The sequence below is a fragment of the Lissotriton vulgaris genome, chromosome 1_1 (assembly GCF_964263255.1).
Source record: "Lissotriton vulgaris chromosome 1_1, aLisVul1.2, whole genome shotgun sequence".
Taxonomy (NCBI): Eukaryota; Metazoa; Chordata; class Amphibia; order Caudata; family Salamandridae; genus Lissotriton; species Lissotriton vulgaris.
Genome location: NC_141685.1, coordinates 1545081647 through 1545097816, shown reverse-complemented (window position 1 = coordinate 1545097816; position 16170 = coordinate 1545081647). Strand labels below are relative to the sequence as shown.

Below are 16170 nucleotides of genomic sequence, written 5' to 3'. Positions count from 1 at the left end.
CATTGGAGTCCATTGCTATTGGGGAAGATGAAACTGAAGCAATTTCCGAAGAGATAAACAATGTTCAAGCAAAGCCCAATGCAGGGGATGAGTTTTTTAATACTGCTCTTGATGAAGCAAACCGGCCAGAGGATGGTGATATGAGGGAAGCTTATGAAGAGGTGGAAGAAAAGAAAATGAGCATGTTTAAAAGTGGTGCAGCTGCACCTTCAGACAACAGGAAAGGTAGCAGCAGTGACTCTGATAAAACACAGTCAGCTGTTCAGCAATCCGTATGCACAGATGGTAAAAAGGTGAGCAACAGTGCCAACCATTACTTCGAAGAAGACATATCGTCCCATGATGAAAGTGGTACATTGCGGGCGAAACCTGAAAACGCACACATGCAGAAGTGTCAGGTTTGGGAGTGTGTCAGCTATTTACAATAGATCCCCCTGGTAGTGACTTTGAATAGTTAAATAGTCATCATTCAGTAGACTACTAGAGAATAGAATTCATGAACCCGACCCTAATGCTCAGCTTCCTCCTTACACACCTGTACATTTTATTTTTCCACCTGTGCCGAAAATCCTACTGTTTCCTTGTTTTTTATGTTTGCTTCTTGTGCTCTCCTGTCTGACCCTTTCTTTCCAAAAACATGTGGTCACTTATCGGAATATACAGTGTTGGGCATTTGTTAGGTGAAAGATGTTTATATGATAATTGGACGATAGAGCAATTACTAACATATATCCGTGTCATAAGGCTCCCATAAAAATAAATAACATTCAGAAACGCTACCTGTAGCTATAGAGGTAGCAGTTCATAATGTGATGTCCTTGTTCCACTGAGGTGTTGACAGTAACTGTGTATTCGAAATCCAAAAATAAGTGTTTTGTGAACAGTACACTGTTAAGAAAAAAGAGTCTTCTACGCTGTTCTCAATGCCCAGCTGATGAAAATCCAAGATATGCATTATTCACAGTTGCCTCGTGGAATCCACTTTTTAGTAGAGTTATCTCTATAGTGGAAACCTGAGGGAGACATATATGCGCTCCCAGTCTATAATTTGCTCACCTCTGAATGAGGGCCATATTTTAAGCAAAGAAAGGCTTTAATAATAGGTTTTCTTGCAATTTTTAATGAATAATCCCCAAGTTGGGTAATCATGCAACCTTTTAAAATAATTTTTTCTAGAATCCTTTAGACACACAAAAGGTTTGTTCTGATGGATATTTCTAACCGAAGATTCTTCCACAGGTGCGAGACTGGATCCAGAAAACTCAAACATCAGTGCTTCTGCATGCCAGTATGTGGCGCTAAGTGATTCTGCGTCAGCACCGTTCCACTACAGAAGTGGTGAACAGAAGCGCAAACAGGCACCATCCATGCGCACTGACAACAGTTCGTTTCTTTCCGCACATTTAGAAGCTGATCCAGCAATCTGTTCTTTCTTTTCCTTCAGTAAAGAGATTTTTTTAATCCAAAAACGTTCAGGTATGTCCCCCACCAAGATTCCAGGCTTAAACCCTCGTAAATAGTGTCTCAAACAGATGTCTGTGATAGATTCCCACTAGTTGTGCCAGTGATGACTGCGCCAAGATGAAACTGAAGACCATTCGAGATTGCAAAGTGAAGCGCAAGTGACGATGCAACTGAAGGCTCTGTGCAGGTCCTGCTCAAGTTGAGTTTGAGAACGCAGACCCATTCCCTGTCATGCTCTCAAAGTCTTTCACAAGGCTGATCTTCCTCACAGTGGAAGTCTTCTGGTAAGCCTAAGAAAAAACACAGTAAGTCCAAGCAGCACTATGCCCCTTCCTACCACTCTTCAGAGAAATTGCAACAGCGCCACTGTGCCTCTCAGTTTCGCTCCTGTTCCAACGAGGAGCCGATTACATCCATGCATTCGATGTACCTGAATCTCAAGGGCCCATTACCAACCTAACAGCAGGAGAAGGACCACCAACCCATCATTCTATCCAACTCGAAGCTGGCTTTGACTCTACCTCGACAAACACCACTTCCAGATCTTGCAGTGCCACAGCCTATACTTAACCCATCATACTCAGATACAGTATCACTACTGCGCAGCTGTGCACATGCGTTGCACCACTATGTGATATAGTTTTATTGTTCAATTACTTAACATTGTTACAATATACTGTCATTATAAAAGAAGAACCAAGTTAGAATCCTGTGAATGTTATTACAAACTGGTAGAACATAAAACCTTAAAATTAGTATCGGCACTGACTGTAAAGTGCAAATGCATTAGACTTAAAAAGAGAATTTTGTCAAAGTCTCTCTTGCTTGTTAGCTAAATGGTTTCTTTCTGTGTCTCTATATACTGCAGCAAGGCGACTCGGTTTAAATCTATACATTTCCCCAGCCGCGCTGCTGTTTGAGCTGTTTTCGCAGAGAAACACAAATCAGAGACTTCACTGCATCTTGCAAGAACATGGGCTCTGCAGATTGGAAGAACTAGTCGGTGCCTCTCACAGGCTAATTTAGGGCAGCAGCACAGCAGATGGAGCCACTAACTTTTTGGCTCAGATTCTGATGAGAGCCAGCCATATGGAGATGAAATTGGGAGGGCAAGGTCTTCCTTATGATAGAGATGACTGGTACATGGAGTTACAGAAGGCTTTGGATTGACACCTCACCAGACAGCAGGTTTGGACCAGCAACAGAGGAGGGTACTTCCTTCACCACAGGCATTAGAAGGGCTTTTGAGGTTTTTGGCCTTCCCTTCCCTTCCCAACTATGAAGGTAAAAACGAACATCCTCACAGAGATCCGACATCCTGGGCAGGTACTAACCAACTCTTTTATCTTTTAATGAGGCACTTATTTCCTCAGCGTTGGGCACTTAGGCTGCAGTCAACCGAAAAGTTGCTCTTCGCCATAGACCTGCTCCAGGTGAGCCCAATGTTCTGACCTAGCGTGCATCACCTGAGAGCTTGTTGGCACAGTCGTCAACCAGCAAAGTTAACCCTAACGCTTTTCCATCTACTCTCTCTGTAGGGAGTGAAAAAAAGTGGATGCTTTTAGCAAGTTTCTCTTCTCTGCCAATCTTGCTTTGAGATCAGTAAATGCGAGTTGCCTGCTAGGGCGTTTTACCCACACACTTTGGGACATTGTGGATGAAATCTTACATGCGATTGCAGTAGACCTGCTATCTTCACTAGCCCAAACTATTCAATATGATCAGGATGTGCCAAGTTCATCACCGTCCTGGGTGTGGGCAGACAGATTTCTTAGGCAGGGCTATGGGATCTAGCGTGGTTCTTTGGCACTATGCATGGATGTGGTCCACCGACTTTTCTGGGGTCTTCTATGAATCCTTAATGGCTATGTCTTTTAACTGAACCCGTCTGTTTGCCGAAAAGGCGGGCTTGGCACTGGAACGTTTGATGAAAGCTGAGCTATGACATGTTCTCTAGGACTTTCAACTCAGTCCGCCAATCCCCAGAACAATTTCGTGCTTTTAGGGTAAATGCCAGGGGCCTGCTGTATTAACGATGTCAGCCTTCAACTGTCTGTATAGGAGGTTATCGAGCTCTCAGGGTTGTGGACCTGCCAGACCAGGCCGGGCCATAAGTGACAGCATTTCTCCCCTTCTTCTACCCCCTCCCCCAAAAACCGACGCAAAGCCTCTTTAGCGAACCCTAAACGACACACAGTCTTCCAGTGGGAGGCAACATCACCTGCTTCCTACAAGGGTAGCAAAACATCACATCTGACAAATGGGCCCAGCAGATTGTCCAATGGGGCTGTAACCTGCCATTCATTTGCCAGCAACAGCAGAATACATCTCATAGGATCACCTGTTCGTCTTATGCCAGGAAGTGCAGGCTTGTTTAGCAAAAGTAGCCACTCAGTGTACTGGCCTTGGAAATTGAGACTTAGTGTTATTCCTGTGGCGTACTTGTGCCGAAGGATGGAGGCTTCTGCCCTATATTGAATCTTCATCCTCAATGTCTTCCTCTCCAAAGAATAATTCAAGATGCTTACCTGACCCAAGTTCTCTCTGTCCTGGATCTGGGGGTTGTATGATGGCATTGTGCCTACAGGATGCATACTTTCACTTCCTAGTCCTTCAGATCAACAGGCGCTACCTGTGGTTCAAGTTGGGCCATGAGCACCTTCATGTTTACCGTGATTTATTTAGTCCTCACCAGTGCACCTTGGATGTTCAAAAAGGTGATAGTGGTCGCTGCTCATCCACAGAGGTTTGGGGTACCAGACAACTCTTACCTTGACGACTGGCTATTGAAGACTGGGTTGCCACAGTCAGTCGTGGCTACCTCCATGCAATGGCAAACCTCTTGACATCAATCAGCCAAAGTCACACTTGACTCCTTCGCAGAGGCTCCTTTTCATTGGGACCATCTTATATATAGTGTACTTTCAAGCATTGCCTTTGCATCCAAGTTTTGCAGGGGGACCTGAAGTCTCAGTGGGCCCAGCATCAAAGGAAGCTGTCAGATTCTATACAGGTGTCAGAGGTGACTACAAAAGATCTGCAGTGGTGGCTACTCAACTGCAGTTGGACCGGCAAACCCCTCTCCCTACCCCACTCAGAGTTGACTGAGGTATCCGATGCATCACTTCTGGTTTGAGTAAGCCATCTCAGAGAGGTGAAGATAAGAGGACTTTGGTTTCCATTGGAGACCTGTCCACACATCAACCTACCAGAGTTGCATGCGATTCGCTTGGCATTAAAGGCCTTTCTGTGAACCATCAAAGGGAGGCTGGTGCAGGTTTTCACAGACAACTACACTGCCACGTAATACGCAACAATCAGAGCGGATGGAGTCCAGGGGCCTATGACAGGAGGCCTTATTCTTCTAGAGCTGCATGGATCATCCAGCGATTTCCCTAGTGGTGCACCACCTGGCGGGATCTTTATACACCAGAACGGAAAAATTCAACCAGAGCCACCTATGGCATCTTCCTACAGTAGGGAGATCCTAGGCTAGAACCGTTCACCACTGCCATGAACACACACTGTCAGCACTTGATCATGCTGGAGTTTTCCAGACAGTTCCCCAGACAGTTTCTGGAGACGCATTACACATAGAGTAAAGCATTGGGACTCCTGTATGGTTTCCTGCTGCTACCTCTCCTACCCCAAGTTCTGAAGAACAGGAATGACTAGGCCTACGTCATCCAAGTGGCACTGAGCCCGAGCATCCGCTGGAGAATCTCATGTCACAGCAGCAGGGCAGGGTCTTCCACTGTATCCTGCGCAATGTGCATGCGTGGAGATTGAGTGGCATCAGTTAAGTTCTGCTCTCCCTCCTGAAGCCTTTGATGTCATTGTGGCTGCCAGGTTCCCTTCCATGAAATCTGTATATGCAGGGTGCTGGAACAAGTTTGTCATGGAGCGTTGCTTACCAGTTAGATGAGTTTCAGTCTAAACTGTCAAATGTGTTGTTGTTTACTTTATTTCAGGCCCAACAAGGTCTTGCTCTGGACACAATTAAAGGTTACCTTTTGTTTCTACCAGCCTTTTTACGTTTGCTGGACCAATCATCCTTGTTCAATCACAGGCTGTAATGCATATACTAGGAGGTTTGCACATACGTGTCAGCTAGTACCCTTTTAATACCGCAGTTGGAATTAAATGTAGTCATCCCCTTTCTAATCCTTACTCCTTTCGAAACAACACACTGTTGTCTATTTAGTCTACTCATCCTAAAAACGATCCTCCTGGTGGCAATCACATTAACACACCAGGTGAGTGAAATTTATACCTTTTCAGTCCAGCTTCATTATACCATCTTTTTTCCCAACTAAGTGGTGTAAAGGATTTGAGCACTGTGCCACCAACAGTGGTGACACCTTTTTATGTTGGACAGGTCATCATGCTTCCGACCTTCTTTGCTCTGCCTCAGCCCTCTAAAGGGGAAGAGAGACTGGATCCCAAGAGAGCACACAGAAGAGCATTGAGTAGAGGATTAGCTCTTGGTGAGGTTCTCTGGGGTGAAGAAAGGCAAGGAAGTGCAGAAACGGACCATCTTTAAATTGGTAGCCCTCTGCATTAGTATCTGTAAGCCACTGGCTAAGAAGCAGTCTCCAGAAGGCCTATGGGAATCAGTTCATCAGAGCCAAATCTGCTACCTCTGCATTCGCTCACAAAGTGCCTGTTCAGGATATCTGTCGGGCAGCTACATCGGCATCCGTACGCATGTTCATGAAGCACTACTCCCTTGTGAATAAGGTCCCCTTTGAGATGCGCCTGCTCAGTACTTTAGGGCTTTTTAGTCTGAGTCATTCAACAGATCCACCACTTTGGGAGCTACTGCTTTGATGTCTATTCATAAGGTGAAGAATCTGTGCTTAGAAGTATCCATCAGAAAAACAAGTTATTTAACTTCGGTATTGCTCTTTCTAGTGGATACTCTACACAGATTCCTCACCGACCCTTCTGCCTCCCCTTTCTGTAAACTGGACTCTTGCTTATAAAAAGTTCCCAAGTCGAAAGATCTGTGCACTGCTGTTGGGCTCTGCGTCGGACAGCGCGACAGCCAACAAACTAACCAATGTCAGCACGGGTGTGTGGCTCTTATATGCAACATGATGCAACCTATTAGCATGCAGAGTTACTGCTTCAAAATTTCCAGTTCCAGCTTGATGCCTTGAAAATACTGAAAAGGTGAGGAACCTGCTGTTAGAGTATCTACCAGAAAGTGTATTACCGAAGGTAAGTAACTTTTTCATCTTGTCCTAAAAAATCTTTTACTAAAATATTGCCCCATTGGAATTAATAATATAGAAATCTGCAGCCATTGGGATGATAGATTTGTGAACTATATTTAGTACAAAATATTCCGGTCATATGTTTTTTTAAGCTAATGATTGTCTGACATTCAACTAGTGATCTTTGATCTTGTTATGCTTCTCACAGTGACGTTTCAGGAAGCATCGCCTGAATTGTTTAAACCCAAGATGATTCAAATGGTGTTACACATAAAGTAACAGATACTTCTAATTGTCATACCACACTTTATTGACTCAGAAGCAGTCCACGGTTTCTGAGATTATGGACACATTGCCTGATTAGCCGTCTATTGATGTTGCAGCAGTCAAGAGGCATAGGACAGCATTACACCAGGCACTGCTGCAGATTTGTTTTTTATGGCCGTTTGTCTTATGTGATGCAGAGATGGACCGGCTTTTAGGGCAATTTAGCAATGGAAGTACGTGGGCCTGTTTTTTTTTGTTCTCGTTTTTTAATTTGATTTTTATATGATGGGATGTTTTTTACTGTTGATTTCCATGATATTACTACAACATTCCCTTCAGTAAGCACAAATGCACACACTCTCCCATACCTTGCAAAACACCTTTACAGTATGTTTTCACAAGCTCAAAACTACCCTGATTTGCAGATATCGACCGTTTTAGCTGCCTGATACTGTAATAGGGGCCATTCTTATTTTGATGCTCAGGTACATTTTATGTTCCAGCTCAACTCTGCTGTGATGCCACAGGTTCCTGAGGAGAGCTTTAAAGTGATAACTGTGCAAACTGTCAACTGAACCATTTAGAGAAACTGATATATAAATACTGTCAAGAAAGATGCCATCATTTTGAAACCGCGTATAATGAACCCTGTTACCTTTTTTTGAAAGTCAAACTGATATATTGCACTTAAAAGTATAGAAAATATCGTTGTTCGAAAAAGTCAATGTAAAAATGCTGTAAGTAGAATACATACTTTACCTTACCTAGAAAAAATTGTGCCCACAAATCTAACTGGGTTTTCTGCTATGCTTGTTTCAAAATAAATTCTGGTCTACAAAATGGGTTGATGTTTGTTTACAAGAGGACAAAGAACCTTTCCTGTCTTTTGTAGATGTGGTTGTTACAGGGATTCTGCTCAAACACAGAACTATGCATAGAGACTTAGGACCTCAGTGAATTAGGGTGTGCCAAAACTCACCTTAGTACCCAAAATACCCTACCAGACTAGCAATCAGTGTCACATTAGCTCTTCGTCCTATAGCAAAGAAAACAATGATTAGACAACCTAGAACATGCGACTTAGGACCATCTCAGGAATGGTGGGAAGTGAGAACACTCTTTTGTTATACGTTCATACCAGTCCACAACAGGAGTAAAATAGAGACACAGTAAGGTTAAAATGTTTATTTTAACAACGTGATCTCAAGCACAGTATTTTAATCAACATAAGCATACATATGATTAAGAATAATATGGTCAGCATGGTTACAATTCCATAAAATACAAAAGGAGGAATCATAATATAATGATCGTGCAAACAGGTGATAAAAGCGCCTATTTGAAGCACCCTCCCTATCTAGGAACTAAGTATTATAAAACTATAGAGGGTCTCTTGAGCTTTCTTAGAGAGACCCCATTTACCTCTCCTCGAGTAGACTTCTTCTGTCAGCCCCTCAATTCAGGAGAACTAAATGGGGTGGCAGGGCTTTTTCCACCTTGGCGCCCAAATGGTGGAACTCCCTCCCACTGGAATTAAGATCCCTACCCACTCTCCAGGCTTTCAGAAGTGCCCTGAAGACCCATCTCTTTGTGCAGGCCTATCTGTAATGGTGATATGCCCATATTTATGATATACTTTGTTAGGCGCCTTGATGCCTTCGGGTTATTGTTAGCGCAATATACATTTTATTCAAATCAAATCAACCGGTCCGCTCAGTAAGTGTAAATTAATTGAGGATCGGTTAGTCTCTCTGCATGCCTGGAATCTTCCAAGTGTGTTCAATTCTGGCAAGTGTGCTATGATAAAGGTGCCAGAATCCTACTCGGCTTGCAGCTGCCAAATTTTTGTGTCTAGAATGTGTTACACGGACACGCAGATAAACAGGCTCGCACGTTACGATAACCTTGGCAGCTCAGCACTCACTGTACAGACTGGGAACACAATGTATGTCTAGAGATGTTGAAAAACAAACCTTTTCTCATGTATAGACCTTCGTTTAAGCTAACTCTGCAAAAACAGCTAAGCAGTGTTGTGTGCAAAAAAGCAGGAAAAGGAAAAATGGCGTTTAAACTCCTAATAAGCCATGTTAACTTATAATGCACGCATAAAGAGGCCCATAAACCACACTGCATGGTTAGGAAATCTATTGAGAATGTTAGGGCACAGACAGCTTTTTGTTTGTGCAATTTCTAAAATGGATGGAGGATAATGTAGGCTTATGGTGGGTGATTTTATTTGTCTGACTCCCCAGTAGCAGATTAATTAGTGGTAGGTATATGCCATGGGTATGTATAGGATACCAAGGTTTGTTCCGAAACTTCCCATCATAAAGTAAGTCAAAGGTATTGGCTTGAGGGTCAACAATATGTTTGCTCCTGGTTCCTTGCTCTAAAATCTCACATTTTAGATTGCTGGATTTTCTTTTAGATTATGATGACTTCAATAGGTTCTAGCTTGTTAGAAGAAAAAGTTATGTACCTCTGATCCACACACATACTTTGTTAACTTTATAGATTGATCCTTGCAGTATTGCAAGTTCCTCTGTATAGTTGGCCGTATCTAGGTACTGAGGAGGGTGGGTGCGCTGTCCCTTTATTCTTTAGGGTGCTGACATATCTAGAGGCACACCACATATGTTCTAAAGTGTTCTGATAGCTCTGTACTGTGGCGCTAGATGTTCCAGGGCTTTACCTGCCACTGTAATGTAATGTAATGTAATGTAAAAAATTCTTATCGAGCGCACTTATACCCAGCGGTTTCATGGCGCTGTAGGCAATAGAGAGACAGAGAGAAACAGGCGGAAACAGAAGATGGGGGAATTAATTGTGCGCCTTGCGGAACAGTTGTGTTTTCAGGAGGGACCTGAAATGAGGGTAAGAGGTGGTGAGCCTGAACTCTTTGGGGAGTGCATTCCAAAAAGGAAGGGGCAAGAAACGAGAATTTGAGCCCTCCATGTTTCTTGCGTTTGAAAGTGGGAGTTTTAAGTAAAGCAAGATGGGAGTACCGGAGGTTCCGGGGGGGAATATAGTGATGGAGAAGGGAGGAGATGAAGGCCGTGCCGAGGCCAGCCAATGCTTTAAAGATGGTGCAGCCCAATTTAAAATTGCACCGTTCAACTACGGGGAGCCAATGAAGAGTTTTCAATAGTGGACGAACATGCTGATGCCTAGGCTGATTGAAAATCAGTCATGCCGCCTGGTTCTGGACCAGCTGTAATCGGTTTAGTTGGTAGGCGGGGATGCCAGCATAGAGGGAGTTGGCATAATCTAGCCTGGAAATTACCAGGGCCAGTAAGGCCAGGGTGAGGGCCTCTGTGGTAAGGAATCGAGATATCTTACAGATTTTACGTAAGTGAAAGAAGCTAGAAGAGACCACCGCGTTAATCTGGGGTTTCATCGATAGATCCTTACAGATGACCACCCCTAGGCTTTTGGCAGAATCAGCAGGGCAAGGGGGAAGGCCTAGGCAAGTAGGCCAGAAGTTAGGGTTTCACGGGTTGGATGTGCCCCCGATGAGAACCAGTTCGGTCCTTATCGGAGTTAAGTTTCAAGTGATTTGCCCCCATCCAATCACTAATGTGACACAGAGTGGACTGGAAGTTGTGAATGGATTGGTCCGAGGGGTCGGTATCGAGGATCAGTTGAATGTCATCTGCATAATTAAATGCAGTGACATTACTGCCTCGTAGAGAACGGATAAGGGGGGCAAGGTACAAATTAAAAAGGAGAGAAAGAGAGGAGCCCTGCGGGACACCACATGTTAAACCGACCTTGTCAGCAGAGAACTGAGATAGACGGACAGCCTGATGACGATCACTCACAAACGAGCGAACCCAGTCAAGGGCTGAACCCCGGATGCCGGCCTCCTCGACACAGCCGACCAGAATATCATGGTCGACCGTGTCGAAGGCGGCCGACAAATCGAGAAGTACCAGAGCCTGGCTGGTATTGCAGTCCGCCCCCCTCCGCAGCTCCTCCATCACGGAGAGAATGACCAGCTCAGTTGAGTGGGCAGGTCGAAACCCGGCCTGTTGGGAATCAAGGAACTGTGAGTGTTCAATAAATGAACTCCAACAGTGGGTAACATGAGCCTCAAGAACTTTGCTGAGGAAGGGAGTAGGGGGATAGGACGGAAATTATTCATAAGGGAGGGGTCAGCATTAGGTTTCTTGAGGATAGGCACCACGACCGCGGTTTTAAAGGAACTAGGGACTAAGCCACTGAAGGACTCTGGTTGAGTAAGCGCAAAATCATTCTGGGGTTTCAGTCTACCTGCTGGGCTAACTCAAAAAAGGCCCTGCAGAGTCAAAACAGTGTCAATCAGAACCAGCATTGTCAAAGGTCTGTGTATTTTAAATTGACAGGTAGTTTGTAATAGCTGTGATGTCTGATAAAATGCTTTATCTGCTTCAAAATGTAAAGCATCCAAATTGAAAAATGTCCAGAAATAAATGTGATGATGTGATGTTGGACTGAATCAGTTTGATGATTGGCACACCTTTCCGATAGAAATGCAGAAACACCAACTCTTAATTTAGAAGATTGTTATCTCTTTATTCACTGAGATACTTTTAACCTCCTCTTGATCTTGGAATATAGAGTCATCTCTCAACAGCAGTTTGTCTAGAATGGGGTGATCTATTCCCATTGTGTTCCTTTGACAGCCTGTGTCACATTTTCTAACTGCCCATCCTCACTGTCTACATACACTCACTGACATCTTGTTTTATCATTACTAATTTTAATGGCATGATTGTACCCACATATTACAATATTTGCTTTGTTCTTTCTTTTGTAGACTTCTGGAATAGGATCTGATGATCAATCTGGCAGAGACCAGGAACTTCAAAGAGAGAACCTGCGATTGTCTTCTGAAATTGTTGAGTTAAAGTTTCAGCTGGAGCAGGCCAATAAAGACTTACCAAGGTTGAAGGTAATGTGAGCTGATTATTAAGTAATTTGTTATGTAGGTTATTCTGGACAAAAATCACACATACTTGCCCATACTTCAATTCTCTTTTTATTTTTGTCACCTGTGTGGTGATTATCTGATAGAGACTATTAGCCGCAGATTCCTTAATGTAGAATTATCCCCAGGCGTGAGACTGGATCCGGAAAATTTCTTGCCACAGCATCTTTGCGCGTCATGGGGCGGCACCACGTGACTCTGCCCTGATGTTGTCCGTGGACATGATGTCAGTGAGGTCACATAAGTCCTACCCCGGCGCGCTGACGTCAATTTCCTTCTTTTCCGAGTGCCACGCGGATCCGGATCGAGTTCCCTTGACCTGTTTTCAGATCTTCTTTTAATGCCTTTGCGTTGAGAACAGTGTGCAAATGCCTTTGGGTTTCAAGACGTGTACTTCTTGTACGCGTCAGATGTCGGCGACGGACCCTCATCCTATTTGTATGTGGTGTTTTGGTGAGCATCATGATTCTACGGACTGTGACGCTTGTCAGCATCTCAAGCTGATTTTCTGGCAGGAGTGCTGGATGAAGTTGCTTTCGGCCCGCTTGTCCAGATCGGTCTCATCACCCGTCCGTCCCCTACCTCGGAAGGGTCCAGAAACCGCCGATTTCGACTGCGGCATCGTCTTTCACCGAGGTCCCATGGGTGTTGCTCACCCACCGGTAAGTCCTACAGCTTGTCACTGAGGCCTTGTCCTCGTTCTGCAGAGGGCGCGGGCTCCTCTCGGGACGTGCGCCCTTGGCCGTCGCCAGCATATCCGCTGTTTTCTGGCGTTGGGGCGACTCGGGCCCAAATGGAGGCCTATGCTACGGCTCAGCCGGCTTCATGGGCCCCCTCCTCTTCCATGCGCGGGGCCTTCCGCTGACTACCGGCGTTGACGAGTTCAGCTTCAGGTTTTGAAGGTGTGGTGTTGTCGAGGTGAAGCCCTACGGGGTTCCCCTCTTCGACCCACAGCATCCCTGCCTCGCCGCAAAACCCCGCGGGCTCCCTGTGGTGTCGCAGGAGGTCGCCGGGACTCGCGGTTCATTCCCGAGTTCCCTGCGGTCCTCTGGGTAGGTGGCTGTCTTACTGGAGGCCGAGCCGACGCCTTTCATGCGCCGCCGACGACTTTCCGCCCTGGTGGCGCCGCGGGTGGAGGCCGGGACGCTTCTCCGAGTCCCTCTCGGTGCTCTGTGCAGGCGGCTGCCTCGTCGGAGGTCTAGCCGGCGCCTTTTTCGGTGCCATTTATTGGCCACTCAAGATCCGACCCCACCCACTTCTCCAGTCAAGCACGTGGTGGTGGAGGTCGACTCGTCAACCCTGGGGGCCACTTCGGCGCTGATCGAGCACACACTGGTGCCCATGGGGGCCTTCACGGTACCGACCCGGCGTCGGGTCCTAGACTCGTCTCCAGATGTCCCTTCTTCTCCCGAGGTTTGTCAGCTCCTTGTCTCCTCTTCACCGAAGACTGGACGCTGTGTCGTTGCTTTTTCCCCGGCATCTTCCAGGGCAGGCTCTATGCCGTCTCGGCAGCCACAGCCCCTGGACCCTGTCTTCTGCACCTCGCAGTTGGCTGCATCTCAGGCTTCTCCGTAGACCCCTCAGGCCCCTCACTTTTTCATGAGTCTTCCATCCTACAGGGGCTGTACGTTTCTTCCTCCAGCTGGGCTCAGGGTTTTCAGCCTGCTTAGTTTGCAGCCTTCGGCCACGGAAGAGTTGCTCTTTCCCCCGCGACCCCCTATGGAGGCGAGTGTAGCCTTTGTCCGGGCCATTTCCACGGCCTCTGGCATTTTGAAAATGGGCACCCCGGTTAATCCACTCCCTCCAGACCATTTGTTGGAGGTTCTACGCCAGGGCTGTGGTGGTAGGGAGCTGCTTCTTCAACTTGAAGCTTTGCTCCACAACTTTCTCCTGGGGGCATCCTGCTACAGGAGATCTGATGTCTCAGCCGCTCCTCCACTGCCATCGTCCTGCCCCGCAGGACTCAGTCTGCCTTTTTTTCCACCCTTCTACCCAGGGCCCTCTACTGCAGACTGCTTTTCCTTCCTTGTCTTCAGTGTTGCTCCCTCTGTCAAGGGAGGCCCGGTGGTTGGACTCCTGGGGGCATAACATCTTTGCTTCCACTAGTGCTGCTTTGCGCACGTTCAACACTCTTTGTGTGTTGGCCAGGGCTACCTCCGGCCTTTGGTATTCCGCGGAGTCCCTTCTGTCTCGCTCCTCCCATGAAGGTGTCTGCTCTGATCTGCCGCACCATGTGCTGGATGGTTGGGAGTTAGCTGCATTTATTCTCCGTTCAGCCTTGGATGTTTCTGATTCTCTCTGCCGCGCTATGTCGAGTTCTGGGGCTCTCCACCGCCATGCTTGGTTGCGGGATGGCATCTTTCCCGAGAATATTAGGGAGCGTCTTGTTGACCTGCCTTTTGATGGGATTCTTTTATTTAGCACCCATGCTGACTCCACCATTCAACGACTCCTTGCGGGGCTCCGTCCTCCCTACCATCATAAGCTTCGGCTTGTCGGTCCTCAGGTGCCTTATGGGAGGCGTTTATCCCACCTTTCTCTTTTGTCCTAGTGTTTCGGTTGGCCCATCTGTGTGTTCTGTGTGACTTGGAATGCCTTCAGGGTCCTTAAGTTGGCTCCCCTGTAATGTTGGCTGCTGGTCCAGCCCTTTAGCTTATGTGTGTTGTTTTTTGGCTGTTTGTGAAGCCGTAAAGGTCCTCAGGTTGGATCATCTGTGTAATTTTTGGCTGATTGGTAAGCCGCCTTTGGTGCTACCCACAGGTCCTTTATGCTCTTTACCTCTGCTGCGTTTTTTTTCCTAATAGGTATTCCCATGTTTGTTTTGGGACGTGTCATACCCTAGGTGGGGTACTTGAAGCTATTGTATAGCTCTCTCCTAAGCTGGGTGGGTGTGGATACCTTCTTGTGTTCCTCGCCTTTCCTGGGGTCACTGTATACCGCTTGGCGTGGTCTTTTTTCTTCCGTCTTAGCACAGCTTGCGCTGCTCCAGGCTCTGTCCTGCTCGGTATCCAATGGTGTTCCTATCCTTCATCTACAGGGCTTGCCTGTCGTGCCTTTGGTCCCTCTTCAACCACTGGATCGCCAGACTGACTTTGGTCATGCCGTCTACAGCATTGTGTTGTGGTGTTTCCACCTTGTTATCCAGCATTTTGGCCTGGTCCTCTGCCTTGTGTTCCAGGGGCCTTAGGATACTCCTGGTGTTCTCCTGTGTTCTGGCTGAGGGCTCTAGGTCTGTACTACATATTTATCCTCTATCTTCTGTCCGGTCCCACTAATTTTCGTGGGTCGGGCTGGCTGCTGGGACTGTCTTCCTCTGGGGCTTGTTCTGGGTTCTCTTGCCTCTGCCTTTATCTTGCGCTTGGCTTGCTCTTGGCACGCTACTTCATAATATTTACCAGCTGCCGGCTGTGCACGCCTGGTGGTTATGGTCCAACTCCATGGGCCTCGGCGTGTACCTGTGCGCTCCTGCCCCCTGCTCTGCTGGAGCTTTGCGCGACTGTGTCTTCCTTCTCACGTCTGCGCTTCTCGGCTAGGGGGCTGTTCCTGCCTTGTCCTCTGCCTCGGGGTTGATGCCAGTTAGGCTTTCCCCTTCGCTGTGTGTTCTTTGCTGTGGCGGGCTCTGCCTCTGTTTCTACCTCTTCTTCTTGGATTTTGCAGGTGGTTCTTTTCTTCCTTTGGTTCTCTCTTGGTGTCGTTTGTCCCTCCGGGGTTTCTGACGGACGCACCTTGGCCCTCGGGTAGGCTTGTGGTATCCTGGCCTTCCCTTCTCCTTGTTGTTGCTTACTTCTGCTTGGTGGGGGCTGGGCCATCCTCCCTGTCTCCATGACACATTCACTGTTGGTGCCTTGTGTTCTTCCAAGCCGGTGAGGTTCTCTCGAAGACCCTCCTCCCCTTTGGGTATGGCTAGGGTATCTATTCTATGTTAAGGAATCTGTGGCTAGGTGTCTCTATCAGATTTACAAGTTGCTTACCTTTGTTAACGGTGTATCTGGTAGAGACGATTCTAGCTGCAGGTTCCATCCGATAGAGACTACTAGCCGCAGATTCCTTCACATAGATTTATCCCCAGGCGTGAGAATGGATCCGGAAATCTTTTGCCACAGCATCCCTGCACGCCAGGGGCTGGGCGACAACATGAGACTCCGCCCAGGCGTCATCTGCGTATGTGACGTCAGCGAGGTAACATAAGCCCCAACCCGGCAAGCCTACGTCAGTTTTTTCCTTTTCCGCGTGCAACGCGGATACTGTCTC

At 46.8% G+C, this 16170-nt stretch overlaps 1 protein-coding gene across 1 annotated transcript in view; it reads left to right on the top strand.

The window, feature by feature from the left end:
• The window catches only part of CEP290 (centrosomal protein 290), a 1386965-nt gene that overhangs the window by 1088848 nt on the left and 281947 nt on the right, over positions 1-16170 (top strand). The window contains exon 44 of the mRNA XM_086918001.1: positions 11749-11883. Coding sequence (XP_086774127.1) covers positions 11749-11883 — 135 coding nt within the window. The remainder of the gene's footprint in view (positions 1-11748; positions 11884-16170) is intronic.